Genomic DNA, 19366 nt, shown 5'->3' with positions numbered 1-19366 from the left:
ATATATATATATATATATTCATGTATTATGAATTAATATGGTACTATTTTCCTAAATATTTAGCTATTTTTTCTAGTATGGTTACTCATCTTTCTCCATTAATATCAAATACACCATAAAATATACTAAATTTCAATTTGAATATTGCATATTTATCAACTACTACACTTTGTTATATTTCAGTTACTGTAGTTTTAGTTGGTAGGACATCTCTCTTATATATCATCTCTTCTACAATTTTCTACTTCTTAGCTTATCCAAATTCACTTTTAAAAATGCCATTAAAGTTTTGATAGTTATAACTTTGAATTTATAGGTTATTTAGCAAAAAACTAATATATTGTATTTAAATAAAATAGTAATCTTTGTGTGTACAAACATAGCATATTCCTGTGTTTCATCAGCAAAGATATATACATGCACTTACATGCATATACATTGCTATTATAGAGACTATTCTATATTCATACCTCAATTTTTATGGCGAAGAAGCTATGACATACACATAGCAGAGTTCATGCTCTCATGGAATTTTCATTTTGGAAAGTGGAAACAGTGAGCAGGTAAACCAAGGTGTAAGAAAATTTTACATAATGATAAATACAATGAAAAAATTAAAACACAGTGTGTGATAATGCCTTTTGGTTTGGGTGCATGACACTTCAATCGGTAACCTTTTTGAAAAGTTAAGATTTTTAATATGAGTGTGAATGACAAGAAGTAGTAAGACAAGCAGATTTGACAGAAAAACATCACAAGCTAGAAGAATAGCTACTAACTGGCTCTAAAGCAGAATAATTTTGAACCGTGTAATGGACAATAAGAAGGTCAAAGGAGTTAGAGTGAATGTAAGAGAGCACAGTTCCAAATGTGGACTGGGTAGACACAGCACGATCATGTGTATCCTTCTTGAAAAGTGAAATGCTCTGACACGTTTATGATGGTCAATCTTAAACCATCGTAAATAGTTTAAGGAGGGAGAAAGGGAGAAAGCAGATTATAGAGGGACAAGAATGGAAATAAGAAATAGCTACTGTGGAACAATAGGCAACAGATTATGGTGACTGGGCTAAGATGCTTTGGGGAGAGACTGCAACAAGTGCCCACATTTGGAATGTATTGTATAGATGAAACCAACAGGATTTAATAAACAAATAAGTCAATAAGCAAAAAGAGAAAACAATGTCTATTATTCGTTGTACTGTAAATGGTAGCAGCACAGCATATTTAAGCTACTAGAGAATAATATGTGTTTGTATGTGCATGTGAGTCCTCCTTTTCAGCATAAATACATATCTGTAGACTCACACATCTACACATGTCAAACATATCTTTTGCAAGTGTAAGGATATTTCAATATAGCCTTGAGATAATGGAAAACCAGTCTTATTTGTGTGCTTGTTTATCGTGAAATAATAAACATAGCTGTTTACTTGCAGGCTTTGCTGATGCCTTGTTTTTCTCTTTTACTCATTTTAGTATTTTTTGAATTTTAGGCAACATTAAAAAGTCTCCATGTCAAAAACAAAACAAGCAAAAATAAACAAATAAAAAACACCTGTTGGAGTGTCCAGACAGGGGAGTTTCCATGATGGCTGATGTTTGGAAAAAGGAGGAGTGAACATGATGCAAATACATCCAAACCACTACTAGTGTGGGCATTAAACTAGGCTGCTAACATGATCTTTTAAGAAGGTCGTGTGTGCATGCTCAGTCGCATTCAACTCTTTGTGACCCACTGGACCATAGCCCAGCAGGCTCCTTTGTTCATGGAATTTTCCAAGCAAGAATACTGGAGCAGGTTGCCGTTTCCTCCTCCAGGGGATCTTCCCAACCCAGGGACTGAACCTGTGTCTCCTGCATCTCCTGTATTGGCAGGCGTATTCTTTACCACTGAGCCAGCTAGAAAACCCTTTTAAGAAGGTCAGTTGGTCTAAAATTTGTATAAAACTCAAGTCCCTGCCCCTGATAACTACATCTCATCAGCTGTATGGTCCTTACTTAGGCTTCCTAGTTGAAACTTTCTTTTTTGGGACCTTATATTGGTTCAGCATGGACTCCTCCAAATCAGAGGTCATGTCTGAAGTTTGCAAAACCTCCCTCCCCATTTAACACTGTAGTTAATTGGGAAAACAAAGAGTAAATTTTAAATACAATGTGATCAAACAACTAATACTGGAGAGGGTGTGGAGAAAAGAGAATCCTCCTATACTGTTGGGGGGAATGTAAGTGCAGCCACTATAGAAAACAATATAGAGATTCCCCCAAAAGAGAAAAATTGAATTACCATATGATTCAGCAAGCCCACTCTCGGGCATCTACCTGGACAAAACTACAAGTCAAAAAGATACATGCACCCCTTTGGTCATACCAGCACTATTCACAATAGCCAAGATGTGGAAATAAACTAAATGCCCATTAACAGATGAATGTGAAGATGTGGTATAGGTATATAATGGACTACTACAAAGCCATAAAAAAGAATGAATTAATAATGAAGTATAATTACAACATTTAATTATGGTATAAATAACTATAATTAAACAATTATATTGAATACAACTAGTATACATTTATTGATTTAATTATATACTTGATTTAATATTAATAATTAATTATAATTATCATGTGCTGTGCTTAGTTAGTCATGTCTGACTCTTTGTGACCACATGGACTTAATTAACAACTAATGAATTAATTTATTCTTTTTATGTCTGAGTAATATTCCACTGTATATATGTGCCATACCTTCATCTGCTCATCTGTTAATGGGCATTTAGGTTACTTCCATGTCTTAGCTACTGTGAGTAGTGCTGATATGAACATAAGGGTGCATGTATCTTTTTGACGCAGTTTTGTCCAGATAGGCGTCCAGGAGTGGAATTGTTGGACCATCTGGTAACTCAATTTTTTTTTTTAAGAACCACTATACTGTTTTGTATAGTGGCTACACTAACTACATTCCCCCCAACAGTGTAGGAGGGTTCTCTTTTCTCTATACCCTCTCCAGCATTTGTTATTTGATCATATTGTATTTAAAATTTACTCTTTGTTTTCCCAATTAACTACAGTGTTAAATGGGAAGAGGAGTTTTTGAAAACTTGGGACAAGACCTCTGACTTGCAGGAGTCCATACTGAACCAATATAAGGTCCCAAAACAGAAAATTTCAACTGGAAAACCTAAGCAAAGACCATATAGCAAGGACAAGGACCTTGGGTTTTGTACAAATTTTAGGCCCACGAACCTTCTTAAAAGGGTGGTTATAGGAAGATGGGGGCGTCACTGATGGCTCAGATGGTAAAGAATATGCCTGCAATGCAGAGGGCTGGGTTTGATCCTTGGGTCAGGAGGATCCCCTGGAGTAGGGAATGGCTACCCACTCCATTATTCTTGCCTGGAGAATTCTATGGACAGAGGAGCCTGGTCGAACTACACAGTTCATGGGGTCACAAAGAGTTGAACTTGACTGAGTGACTAACACTTTCACTTTCGGAGACATGAGTTCATTCCCTGGGTCAAGAAGACCCCCTGGAGAAGGCAGGTGGCAACCCACTCCAGTGTTCTTGCCTGAAAGATACCACAGACGGAGGACCCTGGTGGGCTACAGTCCAAAGGGTCGCAAAGAGTTGGATATGACTGAACAGCCAAGCCCAAGCACATAACAGGAACACGGATGGAAATATAGATCATCATACCAAGTGAAGTAGGTCAGAAAGAGAAAGAAGAATACCATAGGATATCCCATATATGTGGAACCTAAACTATAACACAAAGGAACCTACTTACAAAATAGAAACAGACTCACAGACACAGAGAACAGACTTCGGGTTGCCAAGGAAGAGGGCAGGAGGAGCAGGGATAGACTAGGAGTTTGCGGTTAGCAAATCAAACTATTACATACGGAATGAATAAACAACAAGGTCTTACTGCATAGCAGAGGAAGTTATATTCAATATCCTGAGATAAGCCATAATGGAAAAGAATATAAAAATGAATATATATATATATATATATATATATATGTATAACTGAGTCACTTTGCTATATAGAGAAAATCAATATAACATTGTAAAACAACTATAATTCAATAAAAATAAATAAGTGAATAATTAAATAAATACAGTCGGATACATAGCTCATAAATTACTTCACAGAAAGACAATTTAAAATAGCATTTGACAAGTAAAGCTACATTCTTCATTTTTCTATTAAAAGATATACTCTCCACTATGGTGCTTTTGCCATAAGTATTTCACTTTTAGAAGAAAGCTTCTGACTTTGAGGAGGAATGAATTTTGGTGTCAAGCTATAAGCTCTCCCAAGATGGTGAAGTGTGTTCACAGCATATATTTTCGTAGGACCCTCCTCAAGGCCCCCATAACCTCTTTATTCCTCAGGCTATAGATGAGTGGGTTCAGGGCTGGGGTGACAATCGTGTAGAAGACAGAAATAACATTGTCCTGCTTGGGGCTGTGGAGGGAACTGGGCAGAACATACATGAATGTGGCAGCTCCATAGAACATCCCGACCACAGTCAGGTGGGAAGAACAGGTGACCAGAGCTTTCTGCCTCCCTTCATTTGAGGGCATGTGGAGCACAGTAAGTAGGATCAGTGTGTAGGAGGCAAGAATAGCAACAAGAGGTGGAATCAGGAAGGTCACACCAGTCACATACAACATGAGTTCATATCTAGAGGCATCTTCACAGGCCAACTTCAATAGAGGTGGAATCTCACAGAGTAGGTGGTTGATAATCCGGGACATGCAGAAAGGGAAGTGCATGGTATACAGAGTATGACATAATGCATTCAAGGAAGCCAGGACCCAGGGTGTGGCCATCATGAGCCAGCAGACCCTTGGCCTCATGAGGACCATGTAGTTCAGAGGATGACAAATGGCCACATACCTGTCATAGGCCATGAAGGCCAGTAGGAGGTCCTCTGCACCACCCACTGTCAGTGCCAGAAACATCTGAAAGGCACAGCCCCCAAAGGAGATGGTGTTTTCACTGAGCAGAAAATCCATGAAAGCCTTGGGAGTGACAACAGACGTGAAGAGGAGGTCCATGAGAGAGAGCTGCCCGAGCAGGAGGTACATGGGCACGTGGAGCCGGGCATCCATTGTGATGGCCAGGAGCAGCAGGCTATTGCTGGTGAGGGCCAGTGTGTATAGGACTGTGATTGTAGCACAGAGCAGCTCAGGAGACCCACTGTCATTCAGAATCCCCATCAATATGAAGCCACTTCCCAGGGTGGAGTTCCAGTGTTCCATTCTGTGTTGTTTCTTTAGTTGCCTGGAACCAAGTAGATTCTAGGTGAATTTTTGTTATGATAGCTCCATGGTTTTGTAACATCAGAGGATGGCCAATCCAATGGTAACTGATTTTTCCTCTTGATCTCTCAATTTCTGACTCTTTATATCTTGATAAAAAGAACCCATCTAGTTGGAGAATAAGCATCACAGTAATAGCTAAATAGTAAGAGGTCACTACCTGAGAATATTATTCAGGATCTAAAACCTAAATATGTATCTCCCCAGAAAGATCAAATCACCTCTCTTCTAACAATAAAGCAATATTCTGACATCCATGCTTCTGATTTTTCTGGTACTTAGGTTTTAAGTATAATGTTTAATCAAATGATTTACATACCCAATCAGTATTCTGCATAAGTCTGTTTTGAAAATTAATACTAAAACAGGTACAGAAATGTGATTTCAATAAAGCACCTCAATAGACTTCCCCAAATAACTTATGTACACTTTGCTTACAGCATTCAAAACTGTAGTCACAGCCTCATTAGAGGAGACAAAGTATGTGTGACTTAGTTCACTGGACCAGGCTCTCACTCTATGAGCCTAAGAGGGAAGGGATGATAGACTGTCTGAGACTAGAGATTGGTGAGTTTGAGGTACTGTCACTATTAAAGCTAAACCTTTAGGACTAAAGCAAAAAAAAAAAAAGGAGTTTTTTTAAAACAAGTTATGATAAAAGGTCAGCCTGAGATTACTTAGAAATATGATAAAAAAAAATAAGGACCTACTCAGGAAATTCAGATTGTTTGTTTGGGGCAGAAGTGGTAAAAGATGTCAGAAGCAAAAGAGTTTGTGTTATATGTTGTAATCAGGCTCAATAATCCTAGCTTCTTGCACCGTATCCACATCCCCTTCTCCCTCCTGCAGGGCCAGGGTATCCACACAAGACTGAGGAGCCACAAAGAGGAGGAAGATGAGTTCCTGTTCTGGAAGCTGCTCTTGGGGTGTGGTACCCAATCTCAGGGAGAAAACCAAAGAGGGATCTGAGGCTGACAGAAATCAGCCTCATGCATCTTAGGAACTGGGCAGATAAATCCAACTCTGAACATAGGAATCTGTAAGTGAAACATATTTCTCGAAGTCATTTTCCTCTACCGTGTCATAGATTTGACATTTACTGGTTTCTATTAGTCCGTATGGGGTTTACAGGATTTTAATGGTAAAAAGGTGTTAGAGCATGTGATAGACCTATCAGGTGCTTTTTAAAGTTCCTTTGGAGGCATTTATTATCATCTAAATGTAAATACGTTTATCAGAAGCCAGAAAAAGTACATGGGGTCTGAAGACAGGTCCTGATGTTTTCACCAGGAAGTAGATACCCTGGCCTGGGATGTAGCATAGAATCTTCCATCAGTCCTCACTGATTCCTCTTCATTTTTAGAAAGCCAAGAATAGAGGGAGTTGGGATGAGGTATAGAGTCCAAGCACCAGAGATCCTAGAAGACAGAGTAGCTGAGGTTCTTAGGTCTGCACGGGTTTCATCTTTTAAGAGGCTGCACATATCCCTGAAAGTGAGACAATATTCTTACCTCAGGTGGTTGAGAAACCCAGCTGCCTAACCACACTGACTACCCAGGGGATTGTTTGAGGGTCAAGGAAGATCCAGTAGAAAAGGAGAAGGAAGGGGACTTCCCTGGTGGTTCAGAGGTTAAGATTCTGCACTTCTCCTGCAAGGAGCAAGGGTTCAAGCCCTGGTCTGGGAACCAAGATCCCACATGCAGTACAGTGCAGTCAAAAAGTTGAATAAATAAAGTAAAATAAATTTTCTATGAAGAGAAGGAAGATAAGACCTTTCCAGCAGTATTCAATTTGTAAAATTTTCGCTAAGTTGGATTAGAAGTCTGAGGAGTCTGACCAAGAGAAGTATAGGACTCCTATTCCTTCAGTTCCTCTGCAGATGTGCTCTGGAAATGTGGCACTTACAGACAGAGAGCTAATTGACTCCTTGGGCCTTGGAAGTTTCTATAGAACAAGAATATGGCTTACCTTTTCTCAAACCTGTAGAGAATTAGGAGAAATTGCTTCTGGCACACAGCTCCTCAAGTAAGTGTCTCATCTAGCCATGGTGCATTTGTCAGAGAAAATTCATGGGTACTGATGCTACTCTTGCTGAGGTCTGGGGGGAAAAAATGAAAGCAGTGGGAATCTGGAGGAAGTAGATATTAGAAAGGCTGCTCAAAGGAGACCCACCAATGACTGATCTCACTGTCCCTGGGGCCAATATCAAGTCAGGGCCTGTCCTGGGGGAAGCTGCCCCGTTTCCTCATCCCATAACCCCACCCCCTCTATTCTACCCCTGTGTTTAGAGGGGTGTAGCCTAACCTCTCAGCTGAAATGGTCTCCCCTAGAAATGCTGGTCGTAGAAACAGGATGGTAATGAATCCCTTTGGGCCTGTTTCCTGGTGCTGTATCGCTGCACTCTTCTCTCACTAAATGACCTTGGAGGCCCTGGGTTTCTATGTCGCCTAAGGGAGGCACTGATGGCCCATTTCCAAATTACTGACAGAACTGAGCAGGAAGCAAAGGTCCCTTTCTTGGCCAGCCAGCCCTCTACCCCAGATTTAAGGTGGGTTTTAGGGCATCTGTGGAATGTTGCTTCTCACCTCCATAACCCTGGCCTCTCTTATCATCCTCTTAGACTGGACCATTTAATTCAATATGGCTGTGTTCTGTGAAGTCTGTAATTACCAGGTCTTCCCTTCATTGGCCTTTGTGTGAAAGTCACTCAGTTGTGTCCGACTCTTTGTGACCCAGGCCTGGGTGAATTACAATCCAAGCCAGAATTCTCCAGGCCAGAATATTGGAGAAGGTAGCTGTCCCCTTCTCCAGGGGATCTTCCCAACCCAGGATTCAAACCCAGGTCTCCTGCATTGCAGGTGCGTTCTTTACCGTCTGAGCCACCTCTGGCAATCTGTTGTATCCTCTACATAAGTATGTGTCTTTGATGTTATTATTGTCTGTTATTGTATGTTATTATGCAAATCTGTGAATATTGCACAGGAACAATAAAAAGAAATAGAGACAGTACGGAAGTTGGAGAAAGTTAGTGTTAATGAAAATCTTTTAAATGCTCTCAGAGAAAAATGACAGATTTCCCACTGACAAAGACAGATACAGACAGAAGATAGCGGAGTTTTCACCGACAGTAATCAGACAAGAAACATCTTCAAAAGCAATGAGGGAACATAACTGCCCACTTGAAGTTCTCTCTATGCATAGATAAATAACCACTAGAGAGTGAAAACAAATTACAAACAGAAGCACAAGACTTTACCACCAAAGATGTCCCAATAAAATGATTTCAGCAAGGAAAAATGTGATGCCTAGGGATGTTTATAATACAGGAAGCAATAGTGAACATGGAAATTGACTCAATAAATGTGTTGCTAATTTTAACTGACCAATAATAAACATATTTGTATTTCAAAACAGTACAATTGAAATTCTTGACAAAAATCAAAAGATGGCAGGGGAATTTTCCTATTGGTACTTAAAGAAGGTTGTTGAAGTAGAATATTAAAAGTTTCATATATATTTATCTCCAATTATTATTTCCCACATTTTTTCATTTTTATGAAGGTACAATTTTCATACAGGAAAGTTCACCATTTTTAGTACATATTTTGCAGGTTTTGACAAATATATATAGCATATAACCACCACCAAAATCAAAATAGAGAAGTTGTATTGACTCCCCAAATTCTCTGTTACCCTTTGGTATTCATATCCCACCCTCACCCAAACTCTTGCCAACTCTCTGATCTGTTTACAGTTGCTCCTATTTTCGTGTTTTTCTGCATGTTATATGAATGGTTTCAGATATTTTGAATCTAGCTCCTTTCACTTAACATAATATGTTTGAGATTCATCCCAATTCTGCTATTAATTGTCTGTTACCATTTTTTGCTGAGCAGTGTTCAGTTGTGTGGGTGTATCATAATTTTTTTATCCATTCACCAGTTAAAGGACATTCGTGTTGTTTCCAGTTTCTGTTGTTTGTGGAAAAAGTCATTCTAAATATTCACATATAGGTTTTTGAGTAAACATAAGATGCTATTCACTTGGGTAGGTACCTAGTAGTGAGCTTGTTCGGTTATGATAAGTGTATTAAGTTGATAAGGAACTGTTTTCCACTGTGACTAATCCATTTTCATTCCCAATTTTATTCTCATTTTTCATTCTGTTAAGCGATAAAATATAGAGTCTTTAAATTCTGATTAAAAGTGAGTAAAAGTGCTTACTTTGGCAGCACATACACTGAAATTGGAATGATACAGAAAAGATTAGTGTGGCCCCTGTGCAAGGATGACAAAAGATTCATGAAGTGTTCAAAATTTTTGTTCATTGCAATACTATTCACAACTGCCAGGACATGGAAGCAACCTACATGTCCATTGACAGATGAATGGATAGAGAAGTACGTATATACTAATACAATGAAATATTAGCCATACACAGGAATTTGAGTCAATTTTAGTGAGACGGATGAACCTCGAGCCTGTTATACCGAGTGAAGTCAGAAAGAGAAAAACAAATGTTGTATTTGAACACATATATATGGTGTCTGGAAAAATGGTACTGATGAACCTTTTAATATTTGTAGAGCAGTACTTTGGCCACTTCAAGTGAAGAGCTGACTCGTTGGAAAAGACCCTGATGCTGGGAGGGATTGGGGGCAGGTGGAGAAGGGGACGACAGAGGATGAGATGACTGGATGGCATCACCGACTCGATGGACATGAGTTTGAGTAAACTCCGGGAGTTTATGATGGACAGGGAGGCCTGGCGTGCTGCGATTCATGGGGTCGCAAAGAGTCGGACACTGACTGAACTGAACTGAACTGACTAGAGATGCAGACATAGGGCACAGCGGGGCAAGGAGAAGGGAGGACGAACTGAGAGAGTAGTACTGAAACATACATTACCACAGGTGAAACAGACAGCCGGTGGGAATTTGCTCTATGACATGCAGAGCTCAGCCCAGTGTTCTGTGACAACCTAGAGGGGTGGGGTGGGGAGGCAGGTGGCAAGAGGGAAGGGACGTATGTAAATCTATGGTGACTCATACTGATGGGCAGCAGAAATCACCACATTGTAAAGCAATCATCATGGTATCATTTAAAGAAAAAAGAAGAGTTTGGGGTAATGAGCGGGGTCATTTAAGCAAGTAAACAAGGATGTGCAATTCAAGACAGAAAGCCACTTGGGGACACACACACACACACACACACACACACACACACACACGGAGTTGGAAGCTGAAAATTAGTGAGTTAAATCCTGACTATTTAGCAATTCTGGAAATATTCTTTAAATTGTTTAAAGTCTTTCTGAGATATGTAGATTATAAAGATTTACTGTCTCTTCTATGGAATGTAGCTATTAATCTCTATGCCCTTTTAGGCTCATTGGTAATCATTAGTAATGGTATTAAAATCCACATTTTATAAAATATATAAACAGTCGTTTCTTTGTCAGACAGATGAGTCATACACCTCTGTCACTGTTTGATGTCACAGGTGCTGAGGGGTTGAGTGAGGGCAGCCTGTTGGCATGAATTATGTTGGCATGAATCATGAATGGTAGAAAAGGATCAGAAGCTGTAGGTACAGTTAAGTCTTTCAAGACTATTTGCTCTGAGAAATGTTCTGAGAAATGGAAGGGGGAGCTTCTTTAAGATGGGAGATACTGGAGCATGTGTTTAACCTGTAGTAAATGTTCTTGTAAGGAGGGAGATGATACAGAGGGAAGCAGGAAATTCCAAGACCAATATCTTTGAGAAGTGAGAGAGCCTGGCTGAAGGGTACTAACGGAGGATCTGGCCTCTGACGGCCTCTTTTTTATTTGACAATGGAATATTAGTCATAAAAAAAGCAATTCTACCATTTATATAGCAATGTTGATGGACCTGGAGAATATGATGAACTCTTTTGAAAGAAAAAACACTAAGTGCAGATGGGCTGGTAAATGTGGTATTGGAAGATGAGGGAGTCCTATATGACACCTTCTCTTTTCTCAATGATGCAAAGTCATAAGCTAAGAGTCAAGGGCATTTTTTAAAAGAATAACAGATTTATTAGGGTAGGGCAATAGCATACTATGTCCCTGGAATTTAAGACTGAATATTGCAAAAAGACATTATTTCCAAATCAGTGTATGAGTTACATACAATTGCGATTAATATACTAATAGGATTTTTTAGACATTTAGCAGATGACTCAAAAGTTTATCAGGAGGAATAACCAGATGATAAAACTTTAAGAAATATGAGGAAATATGGGAAAGGATACCCCTTACAAAACACAGACACTAGAGAACATACCTAGAAATACCCCTACTGCTCTACTTCTAAGAAGACAGTTTATAGTCAAGGGATTGTAAACAGTAATGAGAAAATTCATGATAGGAGAGAGTTATTAAGGAAGCTAAAAGTAAAATCAGCTATTTAGAAACATATTAACTTAAAGTTTCACCATCCATCATGTACCACAAAAATTAATTGCAGAGAAATTAAAGCTAAAGTCACTTGTGAGATTATTAAACAGATCTAAGAGAAATATGCAAATTTCTCTGAACAAAAAATGGGAATTGTAATGGCACAATCGCCTTAAAAATACAAAGGAAAATATGAATACATGAAACTACATAAATATTGTAGCACTTCTCTATCCAACATATTCCACTACATATCTAGGTAATAAACTGAAAATAAATGTTGGAACATGAATAACTGTCAAATTGTTGGGGACCTTTCTCTATAAAGAGCTAAAATAAAGAGTTAAAATGAAACCAAGTAAGTAATATAAATGAAAATATCTGTTACATTTTCATTGATATGTTTAATAAATTAGCAAAGAGAGTTCATATGATGAGACAGCCCTAGAAAGAGTACAGTGAGGCAGGCACTCCCACATAATGCTAGCCAGTATGCAAACAGTTTCTAACTTTCTCATAAGCAGTCAGCTCTGGCTCTTTGTAACAAGAATTAAAATTTATTTTGCCTATATCCAGTAATTTCACTTCTAGAAATTTGATCTACCATAAAATCATACATTTATGCAAGAAAATTTGGGGGAACAAAATTAAGTGTAAGCAAGTCCCTAAATACATTATATAGGATTCAAATAATGATACTACATAGTCATTTATAGAGATCATTTATCAAGACTATTTACTAGTTACTCATATAACAGCTAGCATATATTAAGTACTATTTGCCAGGCTCTGGTCTAAGTGTGTAATTATCTATTCAAGTCCCTACAAAACATCATGAAGTTATCATAAATCCTACTATTATTATCACTTTTCAGATGAGCAAACTGAGACACAAATGGTTCAGTTTAATGTTCACAAATGATAAAGTGACAGCAGAGACGACACTCGGCACTCTGACGCCCTCCCTCCCTCCTCCTCTTCTCTCCACCCCTACACTGTAGCGTCCCCTCTTCACAAGGAAGAAGCTTCACCAAATTTTAAACAACAATAAAGCAAGACCTTAACCAACATATACAGAATTATTCGGTAAAAAAAAAAAGTGAATGCCAAACTTGAGAGTCCCTTGGACTGCAAGGGGATCCAACCAGTTCATCTTAAAGGAGATCAGTCCTGAATATTCACTGGAAGGACTGATGCTGAAGTTGAAGCTCCAATACCTTGGCCACCTGATGAACTGACTCATTTGAAAAGACCCATGATGCTGGGAAAGATTGACGGCAGAAGAAGGGGATGATGGAGGATGAGATGGTTGGATGGCATCACCGACTTAATGGACATGAGTTTGAGTAAACTCCAGGAGTTGGTGATGGACAGGGAGGCCTGGTGTTCTGTGGTCCACAGGGTTGCAAAGAGTTGGACACGACTGAGTGACTGAACTGAACTGAAACTTTATAGGTGATTTTTGCTTCTTTCTAAATTTTATGTTTTTATAATGAATTTAGATTATAGTTTCATCAATTAGCTTTTGCCTTTGCATTGTGATTGATCTAAATAGATTACGTAATTTAAGATAGTTCTGTAAAAAAAAAAAATTTCTGAATCTTTACATTGCGCTATCCACAAAAATAATCCCAGTGATGTGAGCAGGAGTACTTTGTCACCTCTTAACTGAATAGACTGAAGTTACCAGGTTTGTCCAAAATATGCCCATACTGATAAATCAAATTACAGAAATAAGGCATATTTAAGATAGCTAGAAAACTTTATATATATATAGAGAGAGAATTTATATATATATCCCTCCTTTCATGTGGACACAGAGATATACATATTCTCACTTCACAATTGTTTTATGTTTTGAAAATTTTCTGTATCTATATAAACTATTAAAAAATTCAAGCAATATATACAATAGATGTATCTATGGCTGTATCTCTAACCCTAATTTCAAATTGAGGAATTCCACATTAGTTTTATTGGTTTTTATCTTTTAATTTTAAATCAAGTCACTATTAAATTTTCGCATTTGGATTTTTCCATTATCTCAGCAAAATCTGTCCCTTGAAACTGAAGTAGATGCATAGACACAAACTGATTCTTCTTTCCAAATAATTATTTGAACAACAGCTACATAACAGATAAGAAGTCCAGTATATCTTCTGAGGATTCTTATTCCTGCAACAGCCTAAGAATCTTGTTCAAACAAGTCAAGTCTTCCTCTGATTTTAAGAGGCTATTGGAGTTTGCTCAGACCAAATCTACTGCTATTGATCACTGATACATAATATTGATTGAAACTTAGTCCCTTACCATGTCTATTTTGTAACTGTGTCAGGAGTGTGTCCATAGCATGTATTTTTGTAGGAACCTTCTCAAGGCCCCCATAACCTCTTTATTCCTCAGGCTATAGATGAGGGGGTTCAGGGCTGGAGTGACAATCATGTAGAAGACAGAAATAACATTGTCCTGCTTGGGCTGTGGAGGGAACTGGGCAGAACATACATGCATGTGGCAGCTCCATAGAACATCCCGACCACAGTCAGGTGGGAAGAACAGGTGACCAGAGCTTTCTGCCAACCTTCATTTGAGGGCATGTGGAGCACAGTAAGTAGGATTACTGAATAGGAGACAAGGATAGCAACAAAAGGGGTAATCAGAAAGGTCACACCCATCATATACACCATGAGTTCATATCTGGAAGTATCTGCACAGGCCAACTTCAACAGAGGTGGGATCTCACAGAGGAGGTGGCTGATTTCTCGGGACGTGCAGAAGGAGAAGTGCATGATATACAGGGTATGACATAATGCATTCAGGAGTGCCAGGACCCAGGGTGTGGCCACCATGAGCCAGCAGACCCTCGGCCTCATGAGGACCATGTAGTTCAAAGGAAGACAGATGGCCACATACCTGTCATAGGCCATGAAGGCCAGTAGGAGGTCCTCTGCACCACCGAGGGTCAGTACTAGAAACACCTGAAGGGCACAGCCCCCAAAGGAGATGGTGTTTTCACTGAGCAGAAAATCCACGATGGCCTTGGGAGTGACAACAGACGTGAAGAGGAGGTCCATGAGGGAGAGCTGCCCGAGCAGGAGGTACATGGGCACGTGGAGCCGGGCATCCATTGTGATGACCAGGAGCAGCAGGCCATTGCTGGTGAGGGCCAGTGCGTATAGGACTGTCATTGTAGCACAGAGCAGCTCAGGAGACCCACTGTCATTCAGAATCCCCATCAATATGAAGCCACTTCCCAGGGTGGAGTTCCAGTGCTCCATTCTGTGTTGTTTCTTTAGTTGCCTGGAAACAAATGGATCCTTGGTGAATTTTTGTTGTGATGGTCTCATAGTTTTATACCATCAGAGTTCCCATAGGATGGCCAACATGAATCCAGTGAGATGATGCCTTTCCCACTGGTAACTGATGTTTTCTCTTAATCTCTCAGTTTCTGACTCTTTTAATTGTATCTTGATAAACAAAGAACCCATTTAATTGGAGAATAAACATTAGTATAAGAACCTATCTAATTGGAAAATAAACATCACTATAAGAGCTAAACATTAAGAGATTACTACATGAGGATTATTCAGGACATCAAGCCTGAACATGTATCTCCCTAGAAAGTCAAATCATCTATTTCACAACAATAAAGAAATATTCTACTACACATGCTCCTGATTTTTTCTGATACCTATGCTTTAAGTAGAATGTGTAATCGATCATTTACACACCCAGTCAGTGTTCTGCATAAGTCTTTTTTGATTGATTTTCTGAAACAGGCACAGAAATGTGATTTCAATAATGCACCTCAATATACTTCTCTACATAACTTGTGTTATTAATCCTAACTTCTCACTTTTGCTTAAACTCAGATCCCCATTCTCCCTCTGACAGGGCTAAGGTATCCACACTGGATTGAATGGCCACACAGAAGGAGAAGAAGAGCTCTTAATCTAGAAATGGCTCTTGGAGTGTTGTGCCCAATCTCAGGGAGAAAATAGAGAGATAGGCACCTGAGAATGACAGAAATCAGTGTCAGTCAGCATGGGAACTGGGTAGATAAATCCAATTTTGAACACAGTGAAGCATATTTCTAAAAGTCACTTTCCTTTATTGTGTCCTATATTTTGACATTTCACTAATTTCCATCAACCTCTACAAGGTCCACAGAATTTTGATGATAAAAGGTATTACAGCATATCACAGGCCTTTCATCTACTCTTAAATGTTCCTTTGGAGGCATTTATTGTAAGGTTGGTGCAAACATTTTTATCAAAGGTCAGTAAAGTCTATGGAGTTTAAAAACAGGTCCTGAGGCTTCCACCAGGAAGCAGATACCCTGGTCTGGGATATAACTTAGAATCTTACTGCAGACTGTGAGATTCACTGATTCCTCTTCATGTTTAGAAAACCAAGTATATAGGAGTTTGGGATGGGGTACAGACCAAAGCACCATAGAACTTGGAAGTCAGAGTAGCTGAAGTTCATATGTCTGCACTGGGCTCCATTTCTTAACTCAGCATTCCTAAAAGCTGCACACTTTTCTGAAACTGAGACAATACACTTACTGTTGGAAGCCAGCTTCCTGACCACAGGGTCTATCCTGGAGATAGTCTGAGAGTCAAAGAAGTTCCAGTAGAAGTGAAGAAGGAAGATAGGCACTTTCTAGCAATATTCAGTTAGTTTTTTGCTAAGTAGAGTTAGAAGTCTGGGGTATCTTACCAAGATAGGTGTCAGGCTTCTTTTATTCCTTCAATTCTTCTGGAGGTCTTCTCTGGAAATGCAATAAATGCAGAAAGAACATCAATACAGTTCTTGGATAGTTTCTATGAAGCAAGAAGATAGCTTTCCTGTTCTCACGCCTGTGGAGAATTGTAAGAAGCTGCTTCTGTCACACAGTTCCCCAAGTAGGAGGCTCATCTAGCTCTGGAGCATTTGTCTGACTGGGTTGATGGGTACCGATGCTCAGACTTTCATTTAGTCTTTCATTTAGTCTGGGGAATGGGAGAAAAATGAAAGCAGTGGGAATCTGGAGGAAGTAGATATTAATTAGAATGGCTGCTCAAAGGAGACACTGCAATGGCTGACCTCACTGTCTCTGGAGCCAACACTAAGCTAAGGCCTCTCCTGGGGGAGGCTGCGTGGTTTCCTCACCCATGACCCCACTTCCTTTACTCTATTCTACCCTTGTGTTCAGAAGGACTCAGCCTCTCAGCTGAAATGGCCTCCCCTGGAAATGTTGGTCCAGGACACAGGGTGGGAATAAATCCCTTTGGGCCTGTTTCTTGGTCCTGTATCCCTGCACTCTTCTCTCACTAAATGAGCTTGGAGGCCCTGGGTTTCTATGTCACCTAAGGGAGGCACTGATGGTGCATTTCCAAATTACTGACTGAACTGAGCAGGAAACAAAGGTCACTTTCATGGTCATCAGTCCTCTGCCACAAATTTAAGGTGGGTTTTGGGGCATCTGTAGCATCTTGCTTCCCATCTCCACTCCCCTGGCCTCCTGACAAAAGATTAATCTCCAAAACAGACAATCAGTACAGGCAGCTCAATATCAGAAAAACAAACAACCCAATCAAAAAGTGGACAGATGACCTAAACAGACATTTCTCCAAAGAAGACTTATAGATGGCTAATAAATACATGAAAAAAAAAGCTCAATATCACTTATTATTAGAGAAATGCAAACCAAAACTACAACGAGGTTATCAACTCACACCAGTCCGAATGGTAATCATCAAAAAAATCTACAAACAGTAAATGCTAGAGTAACCCTCTAGCACTGTTGGTGGGAATATAAATTGATACAGCCACTATGGATAATAGTATGGAGATTTCTTTTAAAAACTAGGGGGAAAAAACCTATCATATGATCCAGCAATCCCACTACTGGGGATATACTCTGGGAAAATCACAATTCTAAAAGACATGTACCCCAATGTTCATTGTAGCACTATTTACAATAGCCAGGACATGGAAGCAACCTACGTGTCCATCAGTAGGTGAATGGATAAAGAAGGTGTGATACATATATATTAACATAGTGGAATATTAGCCATAAAAAGGAGTTAATTTGAGTCAGTTTTAGTGAGGTGGATGAACCTAGACCTGTTACACAGAATGAAGTAAGTCAGAAAGAGGAAACAAATGTTGTATATGAATGCATATATATATATATATATATATATGGTATCTAGAGAAATGGTACTGATGAACCTATTAATATTTGTAGGGCAGCAATAGAGACACAGACATAGAGAACAGACTTGTGGACACAGAGAGGGAAGGAGAGGGTGGGACAAATCGAGACAGAAGCACTGCAAGATATACATTACCATATGTTAAGTAGATAGAAGTGGGAATCAGCCCAATGCTGTGACAACCTAGAGGAGTGGGATGAGGTGGGAGGAGGAAGAGAGGTTCAAGTGGGAGAGGACATATGTAAATTTATGGCTGACTCTTGTTGATGTATGGTAGAAACCAACACAACATTGTAAAGTAATTATCCCCCAATTAAAAATAAGTTAACTAAAAAATAATCTTAAATTTCAGCCCTAAATATAATTATTTTTGCCCTTGGAACAAGCACTCTTTGCTGAATAAAAATCTGGAGGAATATTTTAATTTCACACTTTGTATTATACTTCAACCTACAAATAATATATCATATTTGCACAGTTTCACAATTTTGAGTGGGTGCACAGAGGACAGAAAAGTGAATTTGTGCAAAAGTACATTAATATTTCTCAATGCTCCTTAAAATCACTACATGTATAAAAAATGTTTGACTACTAGCTAATGAGAGGTATGTAGAAAACTACATTTCACATTTGTTAGTGGCAGATATTTTAGCATTCAAAGTAATATCTGATATGCCAAACAACATTATTATAAATGAATAAATCTGGGCTATCCTCAAAAACCAGAATTTTGTTCTTACTGAAAGATTGTTGCTGAATCATGAAAGAGACACCAGGATTCTTGGCCTCCAGAGGAAAGGAATTCAATCTGGGGCCAGTGACAAGGCTTGATAGCTCAGAGCTCTTGTGTAATAAAGTTTTATTAAAGTATAAAAGAGATAGAGAAAGCTTCTGACATAAACATCAGAAGGGGGCAGAAAGAGTGCCTCCCTGCTAGTCTTCAGCTAGTAGCAATCTGCTAATTAGAAAAAGGAAATGTCTCAGAACTCAGAAACTGGCACCAGGCCCCTCACCCACAACATGCATTTTGAGACAACAATGGCACAAGGGGAGTTGTCCCCTGCCAGAAAAATGAGTGACTTGAATCTTGAAGAAAGGCATGTTTCCAAGCAAATACAGTCTCATTAACATAGCTAAAGAGAACATTTGCATGAATAAAACATACCAGTTTGTTAAGTGGGTTCTAAGTATTAAGCAGAACCATCTTGAAGATTGAGTCTAGGTTTCATTAACATAGTTCATTAACGTAGCTTAAGACAAATACTTCCATAAGAAAAACACATCCCTGAGCTCAACGTTTGAGAAAAGTTAAGCTCAGGTGGAACCCAGTGTCTTCATGGCAACACCGAATTTTAAAAGCAACCTCTTTTAAAATTTGTATGTGAAAGTAAAGTCGCTCAGTCATGTCCAACTCTTTG

General features: G+C 39.0%; 1 protein-coding gene, 1 non-coding gene and 1 pseudogene across 2 annotated transcripts; 1 reads left to right on the top strand and 2 right to left on the bottom strand.

Annotated features, from left to right (window-relative positions):
* Nucleotides 1–4339: 4339 nt before the first annotated feature.
* LOC136174862 (olfactory receptor 2AG1-like) lies at nt 4340–5272 on the bottom strand. Its single transcript, XM_065945121.1, has one exon. The coding sequence runs from the start codon at nt 5270–5272 to the stop codon at nt 4340–4342; it is 933 nt and encodes a 310-aa protein (XP_065801193.1).
* A 4275-nt stretch (nt 5273–9547) lies between these two features.
* On the top strand, nt 9548–9653 carry LOC136176096 (U6 spliceosomal RNA). Its single transcript, XR_010664477.1, has one exon. It is a non-coding gene; the product is annotated as a U6 spliceosomal RNA (small nuclear RNA).
* Nucleotides 9654–14079: 4426 nt separating this feature from the next.
* On the bottom strand, nt 14080–15023 carry LOC136174854 (olfactory receptor 2AG1-like; annotated as a pseudogene).
* Nucleotides 15024–19366: the final 4343 nt, after the last annotated feature.

Source organism: Muntiacus reevesi, chromosome 9 (genome assembly GCF_963930625.1).
Source record: "Muntiacus reevesi chromosome 9, mMunRee1.1, whole genome shotgun sequence".
NCBI lineage: Eukaryota > Metazoa > Chordata > Mammalia > Artiodactyla > Cervidae > Muntiacus > Muntiacus reevesi.
This window is presented reverse-complemented; position numbering and strand designations above follow the sequence as displayed.